This window comes from Chiloscyllium punctatum, chromosome 49, assembly GCF_047496795.1.
Source record: "Chiloscyllium punctatum isolate Juve2018m chromosome 49, sChiPun1.3, whole genome shotgun sequence".
Lineage (NCBI taxonomy): Eukaryota > Metazoa > Chordata > Chondrichthyes > Orectolobiformes > Hemiscylliidae > Chiloscyllium > Chiloscyllium punctatum.
Genome location: NC_092787.1, coordinates 47,399,167 through 47,423,242, shown reverse-complemented (window position 1 = coordinate 47,423,242; position 24,076 = coordinate 47,399,167). Strand labels below are relative to the sequence as shown.

Sequence of the window (24,076 nt, the reverse complement as noted above, 5' to 3'; positions counted from 1 at the left end):
AGCAGCAATAATGTGGAATATGTTACTATAGGGAACAGTAGAAGCAAATGGAATAAATGCTTTAAAGGGCAAGCTGGACTAGTATTTAAGGGAGAAGAGAATAAATGGATACAGTGCTTGAGAGAAAAGAAAAGTCAGAGAGGCTCAAGGGGAGCAGAAACTTCAGCATGTTGAAAATGAAGATAGTGTAATATGGTTGTGCCAAGTCGTCGGTTTCTGTTCCGCATATTCTAGGTAATTAGACGCAATATTGAGCGATCCCAGACAAATTTGTCCTGCTGTTCACTATACAGGAAATGTATCCACAGAGACACATCCAAATACTTTGATGTGTTCTGCAAATCCAGCACAATAAAAAAAGCAGACAAGGGAGGAGAGGTTAAATTGTGGTCATGCATATTACACTGTCCTCATTTTCAACATGAGCATAACTTCCCTACTTTGTAGAAATAAAGTCAAGTGTTTGGTTAGGATAGCCTTGTGAACCTGCAGTGACTGGCGTGTTTATCTTCGAAGACCTTGTTGCCTCTCTACTCACCTAGACCTGCACCTTCCAAGTAACGTGACCTTCATATTCTTCCTACCAGAACATACAACCACACATTTATCTGTGTAGAACTTAATTTGACAATTACGCAAATGTGTTGACATACCCCTGTTACGTATTGCATTATTTAGTTTGTCCAATAGATCCTTTGTATAAATTTCAAACGCAGTCATCTGACTGCTCATCTCATGTCATGCTGACCTATTCGATCTCTCTGGTAAATACTGTAAAATAAGTATTTAACACATCTGCCATCTCTTTATTACTGGGATATTGTCTTGTCTATCCCTCTAAGATCCTATTGCTGTCATAGCCTTACATTTTTTATTGTTGTGTTTTTAAAATATTTCACTATTTTACGTTCATCATTCAATTTTATAATTCCTCTTTGCTTGCCTCATAGAACATAGAAGAATACAGCGCAATACAGGCCCTTTGGCCCTCGATGTTGCGCCCATCCAAGCCCACCTAACCTACACTAGCCCACTATCCTCCATATGCCTATCCAATGCCCGCTTAAATGCCCATAAAGAGGGAGAGTCCACCACTGCTACTGGCAGGGCATTCCATGAACTCACGACTCGCTGAGTAAAGAACCTACCCCTAACATCTGTCCTATACCTACCACCCCTTAACTTAAAGCTGTGCCCCCTCGTAATAGCTGACTCCATATGTGTAAAAATTGACTTGGGTTTTTATTTCTCCCATTATCTCTTTGAATTCTCTCTTATTATGTACTCCTCTACAACCATAAAATGAATACACGACTCTTTCCTAACCCTCAATTGTTCCCTGAGGTCTTTATTCAACCACGAAGTCTTCCTGCTGTTTCGTTTCTCTGCTCCCTTCTAGTGAAAGAGAATTCTCCTGCACTCGGATTTCTATGAGTATTATTATTCTACTTTAGTGTTTGCAAAGATCATTGCTGATTTTACTTTCACAAGTTGTTTTTTCAGCCTGTCAAAACTTATTTTACTCCAAGCTATTAACTTAATTTTCATCTTCCTCTCATCATTACAAAGGGTGAGTGGTAATGTCAATGGACTCGTCATTCAAAAGCCCAAGCTCATGTTTCTGGGCTTGAGTCCCAGATGGTGAAATTTTAATTCAAAAAATTTGGAATTAAAATGTGAGCCTAATTGTATTCAGTAACCACTGTCAACTGTTGTAAAGACCAATTTGGATCACTAATACCCTTTAAGGAAGGAAATCCTACCTGGTCTAGCCCACATGTGACTCCAGACCCACAACAATGTGTTTTTCTCCTATGGGTGTGCCTGAAGGGGCCCAAGGAAGCCACTACAACAGTATGGGAATCAAGGATTATGGAGAAGGGGCAGGAAATTATATGTGAGAAGTTTTGGATCAGCAATGACCCCCTTAGTGAATGGCAGAGCAGGCCAGAGGGGTGAGACAACCTACTCCTGTTCCTATTTCTTATGGTCTTAAACTGTGATGTGGAGGTGCCGGTATTTGACTGGGGTGGACAAAGTCAGAAGTCACAGGATGCCAGGTTGTCATCCAACAGGTTTATTTGAAATTGTAAGCCTTCAGAGTGTAGCCCCTTCATGAGGTGAAGTCACCTTCATCATCACCATTTCAGCAGCGGGTGGTGAGAGTGTACAAGCCAAGGGACAGTCCGGGGAAAGTAAATTTGAATATAAAACACTTACCTCGTGAGTGAAGGCTGAATGGAGGCGGAAGTGGACATAGGGACTGCTGGCTAAGAGAACTAACATATTCAGGCAGTGGCTAAACCCAAAACACGACACGTGCAGTGTCTCCCACCTGTCCTCCTCCTCGAACCAAAAAAAAGACTGTCTGAAGGGCTGGTAAGGTAAGGTTGTCTTTCTTTCTTTATCACTTTTGGCAGTTTAGAGCAGAAGGGATGGAGGTTAGGGCATGCTCGTCTTGCAGGGTGTGGGAGGTAAGGGTCACCTTCCTGCTGACTTTGCCTGCAAGAAGTGCACCCAATTCCAGCTCCTCACAGACCACATTAGGGAACTGGAGCTGGAGCTGGATGAACTTCAGATCATTCGGGAAGCTGAGGGAGCGATAAAGTGGGCTTATAGGGAGGTGGTCACACCTAAGTAATGGGATAAAGGTAGCTGGGTGACTGAGAAGAGAGGGAGAGGGAAAGGGAATATGCAGTAAATGCAGGGACCCCCTGCGGCTGTTCCCTTCAGTAATAAGTACATTACTGTTGGGGGGGTGGAGGGGTCAGGATTGGATACTGTTGGGGGGGGGGGAAAACGGCCTACCAGGGAAAAGCCACAGCATCAGGTCTCTGGCACTGAGCCTGGCTCTGTGGCTCAGAAAGGAAGGGAAGAGAATAGGAGAGTGATAGTGACAGGAGGTTCAATAATTAGAGGAACAGACAAGAGATTATGTAGTCGCTAATGAGACTCCCGGATGGTACATTGCCTCCTGGGTGCCAGGGTCAGGGTTGTCTCGGATTGAGTCTACAGGATTCTTAAGGGGGAAGGTGAGCAGCCAGAAGTTGTGGTACACATCGGTACCAATGACACAGCTAGGAAAAGGGACGAGGACCTGAAAAGTGAATATAGGGAGTTAGGTTGGAAGTTAAAAGGCAGGACGAGCAGAGCAGTAATCTCAGGATTGCTACTGGTGCCATGGGCTAGTGAGGCTAGGAACAGACAGCGAGTGCAACTGAACATGTGGCTGCAGGGCTAGTGTAGGAAGGCGTGCTTCAGATATGTGATTCATTTTGGAAGGTCAAATTTGATTGCAGATTACAGGGTTAAAGGCAGGATTCTTGGCAGTGTGGAGGAACAGAGGGATCTTGGGGTCCACGTCCATAGATCCCTCAAAGTTGCCACGCAAGTTGACAGGGTTGTTAAGAAGACATACGGTGTGTTGGCTTTCATTCACAGGGGGATTGAATTTAAAACCTGAGAGGTTATGTTGCATCTCTATAAAACCTTGGTTAGACCACACTTGGAATATTGTGTTCGGTTCTGGTTGCATCGTTATAGGAAGGATATGGAAACTTTAGAGAGGGTGCAGAGGAGATTTATCAGAATGCTGCCTGGACTGGAGGGCAGGTCTTATAAATAAAGTTTGAGGGAGCTGGGGCTTTTCTCATTGGAGCGAAGAAAGATGAGAGGTGACTTGATAGAGGTGTACAGGATGATGAGAGGCATAGATAGAGTGGATAGCCAGGGACTTTTTCTCAGGGCAGAAATGGCTATCACAAGGGTGCATAATTTCAAGATGATTGGAGGAAGGTTTAGGAGAGATGTTGGAGGTTGGTTCTATACACAGAGTGTGGTGGGTGCATGGAATGCACGGCCAGTGGTGGTAGTAGAGTCAGATATAACAGGGATACTTAAGGGACACTTAAATAAGCACATGGATGACAGTAAATGAAGGGTACATAGGTTAGTTAGATCTTAAGAGTAGGATAAAAGTTTGGCACAACATCGACAGCCGAAGGGTCTGTCTTGTGCTGTACTGTTCTATGATCTGTTGGACTATAACCAATCTTAAACCAGAGAGGCAAGTGAGCACTCTAACTCTAACTAGAAATGACCACAGCAAACGTAGCCCCGTCAACTCTGCAAAGTCCTCCTTACCAACATCTGGGAGATTGAGCAAAAATTGGGAGAGCTGTCTAGTCATAATTACACAAATATGTTGCAGGAAATATCCCAGAAACTCAGCATGGGGGATATCTTGTCCAAACAGCAGAGGTGGCACTGTGGCTTAAGTCAGGAAGGAGTCTGTCCCTAACATTGATTCTGGGCCCCAGGGGAACAGATCAAACATGGAAAAGGAAACCTCCTGCCCCTCACACCATCCCTCAGCTGATGAAACAGCACTCCACCTTGTTGACACCATGTGGAGGAAGCACTGAGGATGAAATCAATGCCTACTCTGTATGATTTCCATGTTCACCACCAACAGTGGCTCAGCAGCAGAACTGCAGAGCGAGTGGCTCGAGTCTGAAAGGACATAGGTAAAGTCTTCAGCAGGTGGTGAGGGAACTAATAAGAAAGGAAAGACATACCTGACCTCCACCTCACTAATCTACCTGGAGTAGGTCTTTGACAGCAGTGGTAAAAGTGGCCACCACTCAGTCCTTTGAGACAAAGTCCCACCTTCAAATTGAGAATACTTTACATTGCGTTGTGTGGCAATATTATCAGGAAAAATGGAAGACTTCAAGCAGATCTAGCCACTGAACATTCATGAGGTGCTAGGGCTTATCAATAGCAGCATCTTCCTCTAACACAATCTGCAACCTCATCGCGCAGCATATACCCCACTCTACCATAATCATCAAGCCCGGAGATTAACCGTAGTTCACTGAAGTATACAAATGGTCATGCCGTGAGCATACCTAAAAAGGGATTGTCAATCCGGAGAAGCTACAACACAGCAGGAACTGTGTGCCAAAAAAAAGAGGAGAAACAGCCCAGGGCTAAATGATCCCACACCAACAGGGCAGCACGGTGGCTCAGTGGTTAGCACTGCTGCCTCACAGCGCCAGGGACCAGTGTTCAATTCTAGCCTCATATGACTGTTCGCACATTCTTCCCATGTCTGCCTGTGTCATGAAGGGTGCTCCAATTTTTCTCTCACAGTCCAAAGATGTGCAAGTTAGGATGGATTGGCCATGCTAAATTGCCCATAGTGGCCAGGGATGTACAGGCTAGTTGGATTAACCATAGTTAACGTGGGGATATGGGGTTGGGGTGGGTCTGGGTGGGATGTTCTTTGGAGGGTTGCGTAGACTCTATCTGCACTATAGGGATTCTAACAGAACAGATCTAACTCACAACCAGTTGGTAATGGTCGCTGGTTGGATAAATGAACAATCAAAAGCAAGTCCAGGCTCTGCAGATTTCCCCAACGGCCATGGAGAGCCCAGAACATCAGTGCAAAAGACACGACTGGGGTATTTGCATCAACCTTCAGCTGGAAGTGCCAAGTGGTTGATCAATGGCTGACTGCCTTCTGAGGACCCCAGCATCACAGATCGCATTGTTCAACCAATTCAATTCAATGCCTGTGATATCAAGAAGTGGCTGAAGACACTGCAAGGTATAAAGGTCACGACAATATTCTGGCGATTCTATTGAAGACTTGTGTTCCAGAACTGGCCGGGTCCCTGACCACGCTGTTCCAGTACACCTACAAAAGTGGCATTTATCAACAGTGTGAAAAATTGCCCAGGTATGTCGTATAAGCAAAAAGCAGGACACATGCAATCTGGCTACATTCCTGATGAAGAGCTTATGCTCAAAACGTCGACCCTCCTGCTCCTCGGATGCTGCCTGACCTACTGTGTATTTCCAGTGCCACACTTTTTGACTCTGATCTCCAGCATCTGCAGTCCTGACTTTCTCCCAACTGAGGCTCTGCCTGTCCACACTCAATCATCAGTAAAATGATCAAAGGGGTCACTGATAATGCTACCCAGTGGAGCCCACAAAGGTCTGGCAGCATACAGAGTTCATGTTTCGAGTCCAGCAACTCTTCTTCAGAACCTTTGTCACAATGTCACTCAGTTTGGATTCCAACATGAAGACTCAACTCCTAATCTCCTGTATCTAGCAGATTTTCGCTGGTGTTCAGCACCATTCTGATCTCCTTAGATACTGAGATAGTCTGTGCCCATATCCAGCAAGGACTAAGCAACATTCAAAATTGGGCTGATAAGTGGTAAATGTCCTTCATGCCTCTGAAGTGGTAGGCAATGATCACCTTCAACAAGAGAAAATCTAACTGTCACTCCTTGACGCTCAATGGCATTACCATTGTTGAATCCCACCACTATCAAGTTTATGGGTTACCATTGATGGTATTTGAACTGAACTAGTCATATTAATATTGTGACTACAAAAGCAGGTTAGGAAACAGAGAATGTGGTAGTTAGTAACTCACCTCCTGACTCCCCAAAGTCTTTCCATAAGACACTAGCCAAGCATGTGAGAATACTCCCCATTTAAGTGCAGCTCCAACAATACCCAAAAAAACTCAAAACCATGCAGGTCAAAGCGGCTCACTTGACTGGCCCACTGACCACCATATTCAACATTTACACCCTTCATCAATGGAACGTAGTGGTGGTAGTGTCTACATTCTATAAGGTGCACTGCATTAACTCACCATGGCTCTTCAAACAGTCCCTGTCAAACCCTATAACTACTATTACCTAGAAAGATAAGAGCAGTGGTGCATGAGAATACAATCATCTGCAAATTCCCTTCCGAGTCACATGTAATCCTGACTTCGAACTATATTGCTGTTCTTTCACTGTGTCAACATTCTACAACCCTCTTCATAACATCACTGTGGGAGTCTGTACAGACCAAGGACTACAGCAGTTCAGGAAGGCAACTCATCACTACCTCTTCCAGGGCAATGAGAACTAGGCAATAAATGTTGACCTAGTCAGCAATACAAATATGTTATGGACACTATTGCCAAAATATTCCCTGACCTTTCCTTCTGAACTCTGCTTTGGTCCACTCCATCGCCGCTCTCCCCACCCCACCCTCCCCCCCTCCCCCACACCACCACCAATAAATGGATTCAGTAGCATTTTTTTCTATTTTGATTTTTGACAGATTGGGTTAGAAAGCAGTCCCATAACTTTGATTCCCCTTTCTCTTTATCTACCTCATCTGTCCAATTAATTTCAGAGGGATTTGCAATTTCCCAAGATTCTTTGTTTTGTTACTCTATTCTGATTTTTCTGCATATTTTTCCCCTTTCTCTATTAGGTTATCTGTAGACTACACCTATTAATGTGATAGATTCTTTATCTCGTCCATAACAATTCAACATCGTGATTTTGTGCCATTATTCCTCCTGCCATTATGTTACCCCAAATAAGTCTACCTACTTCACCTCCTTCCTTAATATTTCTCTATAGGTTACACCCTGCAAGGTTTACTTCCAAGACTTGATTTTGCAATGGCTCTCTCTCAGAAATCCCTATTATATCTGCTTCCTTCTAACTCATGATTGCCATCAGCTCCCTGTTTTAGTATGTACGCTGTGAACTGCTGTATAGATATTTTCCTTCATTCTAGAATTGAGTACACACCGAAGAACGTTATGAATCATGATATTCTTTCTTAATATACATACCGCAATGCACTTCTCAAATGCTGTGATCCTATCATGGGCTACCTCCTCACGGATAGCCACGTACATGTATGGAACGTAGCTGAGGAAATAAATGATCCCACCACATGCTGAGGCTAGCTTCGCCTTGGAGTAAACCACAGAGATCAGGAAACTGTTAAGAGATGAAGGAAGAAGTCAGTGCCATGAAAGTTATAAAGACCAGTTTTCCATTTCATCAGAGAGGAACATTGGGTTTAACTTGTCCCAGTAAGTCACTAAGATGCTGTGCAGTATTTGTAACAAGGAAATGTCTACTAAATGATATCAAATTGTGTGGCAAAGTCTACAGCACAGTGATAATGTCACTGGATTAGCAATACAGAGGCCCAGTCTAATGCTTTGGAGAAACGGGTTCAAATCCCTCTGGCAACTGGTGGAATTTAGATTCTGGAATACAAAACTAGTCTCAGTAATTATAGTTAAAATCTGTTCTGGATCATTAACACCCATTTCGGGAAGGAAATATCCATCCTAACTTAGTCTAGCTACACATCCCCAGATACACAGCAATGTAGTTGACTCTTACCTGCCTTCTGAAATGGCCTAGCAAGCCACTCAAATTAAGAGCAACTAGGGCAACAAATGCTGCCCTGTCTCTGGTAAAGGAAATCAAGATCAAGATGACATAATCTTAAGATTGAAGCTCGTGTATTCAGAAGAGAAATGAGGGAGCATTCTTTACATACCATATAGAATGGTTGATATTTGGACTTGAATCTCTCTGCAGGCCTTAGCTGCTGGACCGACCAGAGCTTTCGTTATTAAGATAAATACACTTTTCATAGTCAATGCCTATCAACGATGGAGTAAAGGTGCAAAAGTGCCATTGAGGTGCAGACCAGCCATGATCAAATTGGGTGGAGGTGCAGGTTCGCAGGGCTGAATGGCCTGCTCCTATTCTGGTGACTGATGGAAATGTTTGGTAATTGGGTTAACATCATTAGCTCAAGGGAGGTGCTACCCCATCTCCAAAGCAGAAGCTTCAGGTAATAGTCTCGCTCTGGGATGGGTAAGCCACTTGGAGGCACATTCACTATATGGCCAAGCAGGTTGACGAATCAATGTGTTAACCCTTTCAATACACCCATACCAGACAGTAAGAGCTGGAATGACTCCTGGTTATTACTGATAACACATTTTGCCAGTTGAACATAGTCAAAGAGAGGCAATTAGCTGAAGAGAAAGAAAATTCTGTAATGTCAAAAATCAAGGCATTTTTTTCTCAACATAAAATTTATGCCACACAAAATTCGATCAAGGCGAGATATTTACAATGGCTAAAAGGGGTGATTCAGAGTAGACAAGCGAGTGCTGAAGCTTCCAATTTTGAATGAGATATGCTAATTCTTAATTCCTGAGTCAGGTTTAACTCTGCTTGATACACTCACCAGAACATGATGGTAGCGATGCCATAGATTGTAAGAAACAGCCAGATTATAAAGGGATCGCTGTGCATCAGCACTTTGCCGTACTTCAGGATGCCAGTCAGTGCTGTCACAGAGATAGAGAGCTGCACAAAGCCAGTGATGAACCAGGCCACCCAATGGACAGCATTGTTCAACCCCATCATCTTCATGACCTGAAGGAAGAGACAGCCAGATTGTTCACAAATATTTATCTAGAGGCAGACTTATTCTTCAACACTGACCAGCTCCACACCAGGATCAAGACTCAGGTCTCTCAGTTTCTAGGTGACAGTCTTGGCCAATACATCTCCAGCATCTGCGGTCCTCACTTTCTCCTGATACATTGGGCAACTGAAAACCTGGATTTGGCTAGTTCTACTTTTGTGCAGTAAGTTCAAACAACGAATAAAACTCAACATATTCAGATGGCTGTACCAGTACTGATATTCACACAGCTGATCAATGTGCATGTTTTTTTGGTGAATTGGTTAGACAAATGGTTGTGTGTTTGAGTGCTTTGAATTTATTGTGAATGCCTTACCTCCTTTTGCTACCAACTGGAGGAAGATTTTCAGTCAAGTAAATATATACACAAGTTGAGTGTGTACCTCTATTCAGTAAGGACATGGAAGATTCCTCTAAAAACACTATGTTCATGCAGCTAAAATGGTGTTGCCACAGCCTATTAGTACTGAAAATGTGTTGCTGGAAAAGCGCAGCAGGTCAGGCAGCATCCAAGGAACAGGAGAATCGACGTTTCGGACATTCCTGAAGAAGGGCTGATGCCCAAAACGTTGATTCTCCTGTTCCTTGGATGCTGCCTGACCTGCTGCGCTTTTCCAGCAACACATTTTCAGCTCTGATCTCCAGCATCTGCAGTCCTCACTTACAGCCTATTAGTACTTAACCTGCAATGTTTATGGACCAATAGTGCAAGTAGCTTTTTGGGTGATTTATAAAGGCATCTTCACAAAACAACTATCTGGATCTCATTCTTTAACAAATTGTGAAACACATCTCTCTTTATGGCTGATTTAGATATAGAGTAATAACTATGATTTAATATTTAAGGTGGTTAAGCTAGATAACGGAATCAGAAACCATACTAACTGTTCCATGACCTCTTCTGCATGAACATAATTGACCACTAGAAGATATTCAACTTTCCATTGGTCCATTAAATAACCACATCAAGGCTTTTTGTAAATGTAGGATAGTGTTATCCATGTGCTGGCGAGATGGATTAGCCATGGAAAATGCAGGTGAACAGGGATAGGTAGGGATGTAGATCTGGTTGGGATGCTCTTCAAAGGGTTGGATTGGACTTGATGGGCTAAATAGCCTGCATCTACCCTGTGGAGATTCTATGATTCAATGAGCTTCACGTGAGTAACACCTGGTTTACGGAATATCACACAGAACTCATTGAAAAACATTGGAAACAAACAACTGAATGATTCAGAAACAGACATGATGATTAAATGATCCATGTTCCTATGGCTGGCATGCCTCCAAATCTTGTCTTTTCACTTTCCCATATTACTGTGCACTTCTGGTAATTTTCTGGATTTATTCAGATGCCCAGCATTTATGTTATAGTTCCAGAGGGACTTGGTTTGCACCGAAGGAAAGCTATCCACTACTTCAAAACACAACTCGTCAACTAGGCTACCGCTCTTAAATCGAGAGAGTGGTGCTGGAAAAGCACAACAGGTCAGGCAGCATTCGAGGAGCAGGAAAAGCGACGTTTCAGGCAAAAGCCCTTCAACAGGTAGGGCTCCCAGCCTCTTTCCTGATGAAGGGCTTTTGCCTGAAACGGCCATTTTCCTGCTCCACGGATGCTGCCTGACCTGCTGTGCTTTTCCAGCACCACACTCTCAACCCTAATCTGCAGCAGCTGCAGTCCTCACTTTCGCCTTGCTGTTCTTAATTGTACAGTGCATGACAGCAAGCCACTACCCATGAATCCTATTATAAAGAAGAAACATTATATATTTAAAAAACAATGTGCAGCCACTAGAACGTTCTTTCAAAGAACTACATAAAGACGGTTCGATTTAAGCCTTGGGTGACTGTGTGGAGTTTGCACATCCTCCCTGTGCCTGCGTGGGTTTCCTCTGGGTGCTCCGGTTTCCTCCCACAATCCAAAGATGTGCAGGTTAGGTGAATTGGCCATGCTCAATTACCCATAGTGTTAGGTGCATTAGTAGGGAGTAGGGGAATGGGTCTGGGAGGGTTACTCTTCGGAGGGCCGGTGTGGACTCGTTGGGTCAAAGGGCCTGTTTCCGCACTGTAGGGAATCTAATCTAATCTAATCCTGAGCTGTATCATTCTGTGATGTGATCTTTCTACTTGGAATACAAGTGAAGGAATAGGATGCAAATCAACCTGGGACAATGTTTTCTGCAACATTAGAGTCAATTGAGACCTTGACAAGAGAACAGCCTAAAGAGAAACAAAACAACCACCGATTTCCCTCTGAATACATCATCTTCAGAGATCCATAGTACAACATTAATAAAAATTGCATGTGATAATTATACACACATTTAAAAAGAATGACAACATTCAGATGTTTGAACGATCCTTTAAGCAGGCAAGACAACAGTGTGCAATGTGTAATCCTAATGACCTTATATGATTTTCACTATTCCCAAGAGTAGGTGCACACAGGAAGTATGCAACTCTATTGTCTGAATATAAAATATCAAAGCATATCCCTTAATTCAAGAGGTCAATACTCCAATACAGATGGCATTGGGACTGAGGCTTAGATCTTTACCATGATAGACAGCCTCCCCAGCACAATGAAAATGGCCACAAGTTGTAAGTTCTGCATCTGAATCATCACAGTTCTCCTTTCTGCAGAAATGAGAGCAGCAGGTTTCAGACATACATGCTTTACAGATACAGATGGCCATTTCAATTATCAGCTGTCTTCACCAAAGTAGGATTTTGTAACCATGGAGCGTGAAATCACAAGTATGCCGATTAGAAAAACAAACAAACACACTTTGCTGTTTCTTTTAGATAGCCAGGGTATGGAACGTTGTGGCACGGTGGCTCAGTAGTTAGCACTGCTGCTTCACAATGCCAGGAACCCAGGTTCGATTCCAGCCTCTGGTGACTGCGTGGAGTTTACACATTCTCCTTGTGTCTGTATGGGTTTCCTCTGGTGCTCCAGTTTCCTCCCACAGTCCAAAGACGTGCAAGTCAGGTGAACTGGCCATGTTACATTTCCCATAGTGTTAGGTGCATTAGTCAGAGGGAAATGTGTCTGGGTGGGTTACTCTTCGGAGGGTCGGTGTGGACTTGTTGGGCTGAAGGGCCTGTTTCCACACTGTAGGGGAATCTAATCTTTAGTGCACCTTTAGAGAAGAAAGTGAGGACTGCAGATGCTGGAGATTCTCCTGTTCCTTGGATTCCTGAAGGAGGGCTTATGCCCGAAACGTCGATTCTCCTGTTCCTTGGATGCTGCCTGACCTGCTGCGCTTTTCCTGCACCTTTAGAGAGATTAGTATTATTCGAATCTAGTCCCAGGGCACCTCAGGATGGGTATGATATTCTCCGGAAAAGTTAAGAAGCTCTTTGGAATTGTTAGATGTAGGGACAAATGTGTGTGAAGAGTGAATGAACATGTTCCTTTCAAGCTCATTGAAACAGTCAACAGACCTGTTAAAAGCAACTAGCAAAACAGGCAGAAGCATTTATCAAAGTTAGCAATCCAGGCTTTTCAAAGTCCTGCCCTTTAAACAGTCGAAAGATCTTTTAAATGGCTGCAGTATTAAAAATAATGACTGCTATTTCAAACTATTGACATAAACCATTTTCATCACTGGATTAGCATTGCATGTCTAATTTCAGAAATATTCATTGTGATAGCGAGGTGCCTACAATCTAACAGATTAATTGATAACTACTAATGGTCATACATTCTTTTGTGGGACTATAAATTCCAAAGTTTCTTGGTATAAGGGGCAGTGCACTTGAATAATATTGGATTTCATTAGATTTTAGTTGAAGGAATATAAGTGGAGCAAATGGGATTTTATGAATGATTGTTTCAAAACAATGAAGTCTGTAACTGACACCCTGAATTTCATCTCTTTTAGCCCAACACTGCATCTTTGCTCCTGAGGTCTGCCATGGTGGATACTAGTCAAATTGGTATGATAGGTATCGGGACAAAGGGGGATGGATGGGGATGGATGGGGCAGTATGGGTTGACTGGGAGACAGTGAGGTCTGCAGATGCTGGAGATCAGAGTGTGTTGCTGGAAAAGCACAGCAGGTCAGGCAGCAGCTGAGGAGCAGGAGAATCAACGTTTTGGGCCGGAGCCCTTCATCAGGAATGAGGGCGGGACTCTCGGGGGTGGAGAGATAAATGGGAGGGGCGGGGTGGGGCTGGGGAAAAGGTAGCTGAGAGTGCAATAGGCGGATGCAGGTGGGGATAAGGGTGATAGGTCGGAGAGGAGGGTGGAGCGGATAGGTGGGAAGGAAGATTGACAGGTCATGAGGCTGGTGCTGGGCTGGAAGGTTGGAACTGGGGTAATTATGGGTTGACACTAAGTGGCATGGGGGCTGGGGCACAGGTTGACATGGAGGGGACAAGTGCCATGGAGATTGGCAAGGAGTGTAGGTTGGTCTGGAGAGAATGTGCAGCCAAGGAGGGGCACAAGGCAGCATGTTGAGGCATGCAGATGGTATCTGGGGAGGGTGAAAGTTGGGTGAATGATTCATGTTTTACCCTTTACTGTTAAATTTTGGGTACAGTACTAGATCGTTCAGGCAGGCCTTCTGACCAACCTACTTCCACAGCTAGTAAACCTGTCAGTTCTTCTGGGGTCATCACCCTGATTTCTAATTCAGTCTGCCAACCCCTTTGGCATGCTCTACCTCCCTGCACCAACTCTAACTACCCCGATAGCCCCAGCACTACCACAACCCCAACTCTATCCATTGCCCCTGACCGACAACTGGACCTGTGCATAGCCAATTGTCAAAGTTGCGTAGAGAATCCTTCCAACTTGGGGAGGGAAGGTCAGGGCTCAATTTAAGTTACCTGGATATTAACCTCACCATTCAGTAGCTCTCTGAAGTTGGGAGCTGGAATGAGATTTTCATACACTGACGTCTTCAGTTGGTGATGAGTTACAAGTTATTCCGTGTGATTCAAAAGTTTGAAATACCGAAAACAATTTTAAATAATTGTGTTTAATATCACAGTTTGACACTGACATGGTTGAGGTAACTAGGACAGCATGAAGCAGACCCCAACGTCAGAGCAGGATTAGTTATTCCAGCTGAGGGGTTATGATAGACAACCTTCTCCCTCCTGTATGGGGATGCACGGTCATGCTTGTTATGGACTAGGCCAGACCACTCGAAATGTTCTTCAGCAGTCAACCCAGACCATAACTTTGCAATTTGTTTCGATAAGAGTACAGTGAAAATTGGTTGGAGTAAGTTAGCCAGGTTTAAAAGAGACAAAACTTTATTCACAAAATTACACAATGAAACACAAAAAAAACAGAATAAAGAACTCCTACAGAACTCAGTCTATTCAAACTAGATGTAATTATGCTGTTCCAAATTTACACAACAGCCCTAATAAGCAAACCCCTTAAACACAGTAAAAATAAAACAAAGGTTTACAGGTCTAAGTTAGAAGGGCAAAAGGAGAGAGAGTCGAGCAGCCTGTTTCCACACAGCCCACAACTCAACTCCTTAACTAGTTCTGGATTGAACTACTCAGCTGGAGAGTTGGCCTCTCCCCTTTGACTATTACAGGTTACTTCTAAAAACATAAAAGCTTTGGCCTAAAGTCTCATCTGTTTAAGTATAAACAAAAAGGCCTTTCGTCTCTGTACCAAACCCAGCCGTTTCGGAGCCCGGCCTGTTTATGACCCCTCTGAAAAAATCAAGAACACCATATTCTTGAGGAAAGGAACAGCTTTCAGAAAAAAGGGCCAGCTTTGTGACACACTACAGTCCAGAACAGAGAGAACAAACAGGTTGGACAAAGCTCATATCGCTTTCAATGCTGCGATTCAGAAATCCAAAAACTGACAGTGTGTGCATCTGAATGCAGTTAGATCATAGAAATAAAACTCTGCAAATAATTGGACTGAAAATTAAATAGATCTAATAATTTTAGGCCATTTGTATTGAAATACATTGAATAAATGTAACACATGTTCCAAAAATTGGTCTTCAAACCTTAGCTGATTTAAATAAATATCAGTTAAAATGCAGTTTGAAGGCGCTTTATGAAATATAATTATGAATCAAATATTTAGCATTCACAAAAAATTCAAGAATGATGGCCTATTCAATCTTTCAAAAACTCACTGAAGTCACAGGTATCAATATGCGACATGTTGAACAGTCAAGCACAGGCTGAACTCAGGAATTTTTGGAGAAGGAATGATGACAGAGAGAATAAGAACGCCTGAATTCCATTGTCATGTGTACCTCAGTGTCAGTTTGTTTATCCTCACAACAAATTATAATCCTTTCCCGCAATCGTAACAATTTTCTCCCGATGGGACTGTGTAAAAGTCCAAATCCCTCTTGAGATTCCTGTCTTCAATTTCAACAGTCAAATTTGCATCTGGTACCTGGTTGATTATTGAGTAACTATGAATCATAACTGAACATAAATATGTTGGTATGCAGATCACAGACCCCTTCCATCCTGACACCCCCTCGTTATTAGATTGTCAGGCATTCTAGTTATCCCAATAAATGCTATATTTCTTTCTACTGGATTGGAACCTCCTTGTTTGCAATGGAAGATGGAGACTTAAATACCTGACAGCAACTATCAAAGTGCGGGGTGCCCAACTAGCATCATATTGAATGCTCAATCCTCAATCAGTCAAGGTAGTGGCAACTTCACATGGGCAGAAAATGGGAGTTAATCATCTCTCAGCCCCATTGTAAAAAGAGTGTGTTCTAAACAGTAAATGCTTGTCATGAAAAGTTATTTCAGCCTTATGAAAAAGATGCTGCTGAATACACGATCAAACCTTACCTCCTTTAGTCTGTGCTCCTTTTCTGCAACAATATGCTGAATCATCATGGCCACTGAGTACACCCATGATATAACCATGCAGAGGGGCATCATGTGCTCAATCACAAACAGAAAGCTGGACAAAAAAGGCAAGGAAGATAATTTTATTAATGCATTTTTTTCTTTAAATAGTGATTTATTCTCAATATCCAGTAGTACAGATCAACCTTCAACTAATCGTTTGTTACCTTGTTCCTACCGATATGTAGGAACAATGAGAGACACCCTAATGTGTGTCATGAACACTGAGCTCCGCATGAAGCTAATTTTTCAAAATAACCCTTTTGGCCAAAAGTAAAATAGATAGGTGAAGAGAGGGCACATCTAATTCCCAGCAAGCACCTCATTTCTAAGAATTGCTCAAAGTTTCTAAAATCACACGACATCGGGTTATAACTAAACAGGACTATTTGAAACGGCAAGCTCCTTCCCAGGCAGCTAGGGAGAGAATACATTGTACACAGAATTTATAAGTAAAAGATTAAAGGGTCATACAACTTATGCGAATGTATTACTTATAAAAATTATGTGTCTGATGTAATCTTTCTCACAAGCTGCTGAGGAAGGAGCAGGGGCTCCAAAAGCTTATGGTTTCAAATAAACCTGTTGGACTATAACCCGGTGTCCTGTGACTTTTGACCTTGTCCACCCTAGTCCAACACCGGCACCTCCACGTCAAATTATCTAGATTGCTGTGCTGATGAGAGTTGAGAAGGGAAAAGACAAACAGGCACATCACTAGGAATCAGGGTACGACTTGCAGTTTTGGTCAGGATCACAAAAACTCACAACGGCCCAAGTGAAACTCTCCTGGAATGGGGACTGTCCTGTGTAATAGCCAAGAGGATGGGAAGGAAGACCAAATCACTTTGTGGAAAAGGCAGTTTTACCCCAACTACCTAACGAGTACTTTGCATCAGTATTCACCGAGAACAGCAATGGATGATGGCAAGTTTGGAGCGGGGTACCTTGATACACTGGGGCATATCGATATTAAAAAGGTGATGTTGCGTATCTTATATAACATTAAGAGTGACAAGTCCACAGGGTCCAAGGGATCCACCCCAGGATACTGAAGGAGGCAAAGGGAGGAGAACACTGCGGCCTTAGCAGAGATCTTTGTATCTGCTTTAGCCATAGTTGAGGTCCCAGACGACTGAAGAATAAACAATGACATGCCTTTGTTTAAGAAGGGCAACAGGGCTAATTGTGGAACATATTGTCTAGTGAGCAGGGAAATTAGTGGAGAAGATTTTAAGGAACAGGATTTACTTGACCTGAAGAAGCGTGAATTTATTACAGATCGTGTGGATGCTTTATGCAGGGGAGGTCTTGTCTCACAAACCTGGTTGAGTTTTTGAGGAATTGACAAAATTGATTGATGCGGATCGAGCAGTGGACGTCGACTGATGAGGGTCGGGCGGTGGATGTCGATTGATGAGGGTCGGGCTGTGGATGTCGATTGATGAGGGTCGGGCGGTGGATGTCGATTGATGAGGGTCGGGCTGTGGATGTGGATTGATGAGGGTCGGGCTGTGGATGTGGATTGATGAGGGTCGGGCGGTGAATGTCGATTGATGAGGGTCGGGCGGTGGATGTCGATTGATGAGGGTCGGGCGGTGGATGTCGATTGATGAGGGTCGGGCGGTGGATGTCGATTGATGAGGGTCGGGCGGTGGATGTCGATTGATGAGGGTCGGGCGGTGGATGTCGATTGATGAGGGTCGGGCGGTGGATGTCGATTGATGAGGGTCGGGCGGCGGATGTCGATGGATGAGGGTCGGGCGGTGGATGTCGATGGATGAGGGTCGGGCGGTGGATGTCGATGGATGAGGGTCGGGCGGTGAATGTCGATTGATGAGGGTCGGGCGGCGGATGTCGACTGATGAGGGTCGGGCGGCGGATGTCGACTGATGAGGGTCGGGCGGTGAATGTCGATTGATGAGGGTCGGGCGGTGGATGTCGACTGATGAGGGTCGGGCGGCGGATGTCGACTGATGAGGGTCGGGCGGTGGATATCGATTGATGAGGGTCGGGCGGCGGATGTCGACTGATGAGGGTCGGGCGGTGAATGTCGATTGATGAGGGTCGGGCGGTGGATGTCGACTGATGAGGGTCGGGCGGCGGATGTCGACTGATGAGGGTCGGGCGGTGGATATCGATTGATGAGGGTCGGGCGGTGGATGTCGACTGATGAGGGTCGGGCGGCGGATGTCGATGGATGAGGGTCGGGCAGTGGATGTCGATGGATGAGGGTCGGGCGGTGAATGTCGATGGATGAGGGTCGGGCGGTGAATGTCGATGGATGAGGGTCGGGCGGTGAATGTTTTCTGCATGGGCTTTATGAAAACATTTGACAAGGTCCCTCATAGTTGGCTAGTATATAAGATTAAGTCGCATGGAAGTGGAGTTGGCTAGTTGAATACAAAATTGGCTTGGTCATTGAGACAGAGGATAATCGTGAAGAGTGCTTTTCTGACTGGAGGTCTGTGACCAGTTGTCCTCTGCAAGGATCAGTGCTGTTTGTATAAATATCTTGGATGAAAATGTAGGTGGTCTGATTCTGAAGTTGGTAGATGTCATGCAAGTTAGTAGAGTTGTGGATTGTGAGAAAGGTCATCAAGGATATAGATCAGTTGGAAGGATGGGTAGGGAAATGGCAGATGGGGTTTATCTGAACAAATGTGAGGTGATGCATTTTGGGAGGTCAAATGCAAGAGGAAAGCATACAGTAAATGGTAGGACCCTGAGGAGCATTGAAATGCATGGGATCATGGGGTGCAAGTCGAGAACAACATACATGGATAAGGTGGTATTGGAGGCAAATGGCATGCTTGCCTTCATCAGCTGGGGCACTGAGTATAAAGATGGCAAATCATGTTGCAGCTTTATAAAGCTTTGCTTTGGACACATTTGAAGTACTGTGTGCAGTTTTGGTTCCCACTTGCAGAATGATGTGGAAGTTTTTGACAGGGTACAAAAAGAGGATTAGATATTGTACTACTTTTCCAGTGCCACACTTTTTGATTTTTTGTCCTATTATGCCGTAGTTGGGCAGCATGGTGGCTCAGTGGTTAGCACTGCTGCCTCTCAGCACCAGGGACCCAGGTTCAATTCCAGCCTAGGGTGACGGTCTGTGTGGAGTTTGCACATTTTCCCAGCGTCTAAATGGGTTTCCTCCGGTATCCTCCCACAGTCCAAAGATGTGCAGGTCAGGGGAATTGGCCATGGTATATTGCTCATAGTGTTAGGTGCATTAGTCAGAGGGAAATGAGTCTGGATGGGTTACTCTTCAGAGGGTCGGTGTGGACTGGTTGGGGCAAAGGACCTGTTTCCACACTGTAGGCAATCTAATCTCATCAGGTCATAGAGTCAAACAGATGTACAACATGGAAACAGACCCTTCGGTCCAACCAGTCCATGCCGACCAGATATCCCAACCCAATCTAGTCCCACCTGCCAGCACCCGGCCCATATCCCGCCAAACCCTTCCTATTCATATACCCATCCAAATGCCTCTGAAATGTTGCAATTGTACCAGCCTCCACCACTTCCTCTGGCAGCTCATTCCATACACGTACCACCCTCTGTGTGATAGTAGGTCTCTTTCATATCTTTCCCCTCTCACCCTAAACCTATGCCCTCTCGTTCTGGACTCCCCAACCCCAGGGAAAAGACTTTGTCTATTTATCCTATCCATGCCCCTCATAATTTTGTAAACCTCTATAAAGGTCACCCCTCAGTCTCCAACACTCCAGTGAAAACAGCCCCAGCCTGTTCAGCCTCTCCCTGTAGCTCAGATCCTCCAACCCTGGAAACATCCTTGGAAATCTTTTCTAAACCCTTTCAAGTTTCATAATATCCTTCCCGATGGGAAGGAGACCACAAATGCACACAATATTCCAACAGTGGCCTAACCAATATCCTGCATAGCCGCAACATGACCTCCCAGCTCCTGTACTCAATATTCTGACCAATAAAGGAAAGCATACCAAATGCCTTCTTCACGATCCTATCTACTTGTGAGTCCATTTTCAAAGAGCTATGAACCTGCACTCGTAGGTCTCTTTGTTCAGGAACACTCCCTACGACCTTACCATTAAATGTATAAGTCCTGGTACGATTTGCTTTCCCAAAATGCAGCACCTCGCATTTATCTGAATTAAACTCCATCTGCCACTTCTCAGCCCATTGGCCCATCTGGTCCAGATACCGTTGTAATCTGAGGTAACCCTCTTCGCTGTCCACTACACCTCCAATTTTGGTGTCATTTGCAAACTTACTAACTGTACCTCTTATGCTTGCATCCAAATCATTTATGTAAATGTCAAAAAGTAGAGGACCCAGCACTGATCCTTGTGGCACTCCACTGGTCACAGGCCTCCAGTCTGAAAAACAACCCTCCTCCAGAACCCTCTGTCTTCTACCTTTGAGCCAGTTTTGTATCCAAATGGCTAGTTCTCCCTGTATTCCATGAGATCTAACCTTGCTAATCAGTCTCCCATGGGGAACCTTGTCGAACGCCTTACTGAAGTCCATACAGATCACATCTACTGCTCTGCCCTCATCAATCCTCTTTGTTACTTCTTCAAAAAATTCAATCAAGTTTGTGAGACATGATTTCCCACACACAAAGCCATGTTGACTATCCCGAATCAGTCCTTGCCTTTCCCAATACATGTACATCCTGTCCCTCAGGATTCCCTCCAACAACTTGCCCACCACTGAGGTCAGGCTCACTAATCTATAGTACCCTGGCTTGTCTTTACCGCCCTTCTTAAACAGTGGTACCAATTTGCCAACCTCCAGTCTTCTGGCACCTCACCTGTGACTATCGATGATACAAATATCTCAGCAAGAGACCCAGCAATCACTTCTCTAGCTTCCCACATCGTTCTCGGGTACACCTGATCAGGTCCTGGGGATTTATCCACCTTTAACTGTTTCAAGACTTCCTCCTCTGTAATCTGGACATTGTGCAAGATGTCACCATCAATTTCCCTACAGTCTATATCTTCCATATCCTTTCCCACAGTAAATACTGATGCAAAATATTCATTTAGTATCTCCCCAATTTTCTGTGGCTCCACACAAAGGGCGCCTCGCTGATCTTTGAGGGGCCCTATTAGCTCCCTAGTTACCCTTTTGTCCTTAATGTATTTGTAAAAATCCTTTGGATTCTCCTTAATTCTATTTGCCAAAGCTATCTCATGTTCCCGTTTTGCCCTCCTGATTTCCCTCTTAAGTATACTCCTACTTTCTTTATACTCTTCTAAGGATTCACTCGATCTATCCTGTCTATACGTGACATATGCTTCCTTCTTTCTTAACCAAACCCTCAATTTCTTTAGTCATCCAGCATTCCCTATACCTACCAGCCTTCCCTTTCACCCTGACAGGAATATACTGTCTCTGGACTCTCATTATCTCATTTCTGAAGGCTTCCCATTTTCCAGCCATCCCTTTACCTGCGAACATCTGCCTCCAATCAACTTTCGAAAGTTCTTGCCTAATACCATCAAAATTAGCCTTTCTCCAATTTAGAACTTCAACTTTTAGATCTGGTCTATCCTTTTCCATCACTACTTTAAAACAAATAGAATTATGGTCGCTGGCCCCAAAGTGTTCCCCCACTGACGCCTCAGTCACCTGCCCTGCCTTATTTCCCAAGAATTGGTCAAGTTTTGCACCTTCTCTAGTAGGTACATCGACATACTGAATCAGAAAATTTTCTTGTACACACTTAAGCATCTCCAGCATCTGCTGTCCTCCCTTTCTCCCTATAGCAGGATTGTGTCTCCAGAGTAATGCAGGGAGTGGAGGTTAGTCACAGAACGCACATTATGTGCAAATTCTAAAATTACTCATATCGCTTGCAATGAGAGGAGCTTTAGATGTGGTTGATCATCTCAGCCCCAGTTGGCTCATGCCCTGCTGACCTCTTGCAGCCTGTGGAAAAAGGTTTGGGTGTGGGAGGGCACAGGGAAATGACAGAGGCTGGAAGAAACCACCTTTGGGTCAGCTCCATAAACCATGCTCACCACTAGGGAGGTCTCCTGGGGGCAATGGAGAATGAATTCTAGCTGCCCATTCTGCAAAGGTTAGTAACCAGTTAAGGTGAACAAGGTTCACACCACATCATAGAATCATAAATCTACAGTGTGTAAGCAAGCCATTCGACACACTGAATCCACACTGGCCCTCCTAAGAGCATCCCACCCAGAAAACACCCCTATCTTATCCCTGTAATCTTGAATTGCCCATGGTTAGTCCATCTAGTCTGCACATCACTGAACACTGTGGGCAATTTAGCGTGGCCAACTCACTGAACCTGCACATCTATGGACTGTTGGGAGGTAACCGGAGCACCCAGAGGAAACCCACACAGACACGGGGAGAATGTGCAAACTCCACACAGACTGTCGCTTGAGGCTGGAATCGAACTCGGGTCCCTGGCGCTGTGAGACAGCAGCGCTAACCACTGAGCCGCTGCACTGCCCCAGTGAAGGACATGTTTGAATGAAGGTTATGTCTGAATGAAGATTGGTTGTGTGGCCTCACCAGAAATCCGGCACTATGGAATGACATCCCTGTCTTTCCTCCAAACTACCTACCCAAAGCAAGGCTGCAATCTCAATGGGTTGAGCTTTCTTGCAGCAGATTGGGAAGCCAGGATGGGAGGCTTCACAGCCCAGGAACGTGTCTGAGGCATGAAAGGCCTCAAAGTATGTCATCATTCCTTTACTGCTGCTGAGTCAAATCCCGGAACGCCCCACCCCGCCCTATTAGCATTGAGGGTCTACCTGCAGCACTGAGACTGTAGTGGTCAAGAAGGCAGCTCACCACCACCTTCTCAAAGACAACTAGGGACGGGCAATAAATGCAGGCTCGGCCAGTGATGCCCATGAGTGAACAACGTTTAAAAATCTCACAATGGAGACATGCCTCTTATCACTCACTGTCCTTTGGTCAATGAGGAAGATTGTCCCAACAGGTGCTCTGCGAGTAAGCGCGGACCCAGGATCTCAATTTGATCCTGACACTGGATCCTGAAATTCATTGGAAAATCTGACCTGTGGAGCTAGTACATGCTTCTATTTGTTGAAGGTTTATCAGCAGGTAAAAAAATCAAATTACTTTTCACGACTGCAGCTTTGTTTTTGTTGAGACAAGAGAACATGACAATATTGCCTCGTCTTTCCCCAATGATCATTCTTAAATGAAAGCTCTTCTATGCTACGCAATGCTGCACGATGTGAACAATGCTGTATTTTTAGATTAGATGACCACTAGGGAAGAGCAAAGGCAAGGCTGTCCTGTCCCCTTGTCTCAACTAAGACAGAGTTCTCGTTATCAGAAGCTGTTGGACTTACTGCAAGTGGGCACTGCTTTCACAAACAGTTCTCAAATTGTGCCAGCATGCTGTCAGGATTGTATTATCAAGTGACTACACAACAGATGGAACTGCAAAAAGAGAACGCTATGCGTGCGCTCATTTGATTCAGGCCACCAGTCACAGAATCCCTATGGTAGAAGCAGACCATTCAGCCCATGGAGTCCATACTGACCCTCCGAACAGCATCTTACCCAGCAACATCCTGAGCTCTCTCCGGCTTAATAATAATGATCATTATTATTGATCATCATTAGTAATAAATATAATAATAATAATTCTATAGCTGGGTGACCAGAACTGGGCTCTGTACTCCAGAAACAAAATCTTCAACAGGAGCAGGTGGAGGCCAAATGGAAGAAGCATAAAAATATCTGAACACCTTCTTAAACATGACTTGCCCCCGATGGCTAGGTGTGTGGATCCTGCATTACCCCAGGTTGGGACCTTGTCACCCTCAGTTCCGAGGGCCTGCTGAGGAAGGGAGACATAGTG

General features: G+C 44.5%; 1 protein-coding gene across 4 annotated transcripts in view; it reads right to left on the bottom strand.

The window, feature by feature from the left end:
- abca2 (ATP-binding cassette, sub-family A (ABC1), member 2) overlaps window positions 1-24,076 on the bottom strand; it is a 548,786-nt gene that overhangs the window by 176,083 nt on the left and 348,627 nt on the right. For all 4 annotated transcript variants that reach the window (XM_072566424.1, XM_072566423.1, XM_072566425.1 and 1 more), the window contains exons 16-18: window positions 16,150-16,264; window positions 9,097-9,287; window positions 7,670-7,820 (exon numbers count right to left, since the gene is read on the bottom strand). In XM_072566424.1, coding sequence (XP_072422525.1) covers window positions 7,670-7,820; window positions 9,097-9,287; window positions 16,150-16,264 — 457 coding nt within the window. The remainder of the gene's footprint in view (window positions 1-7,669; window positions 7,821-9,096; window positions 9,288-16,149; window positions 16,265-24,076) is intronic.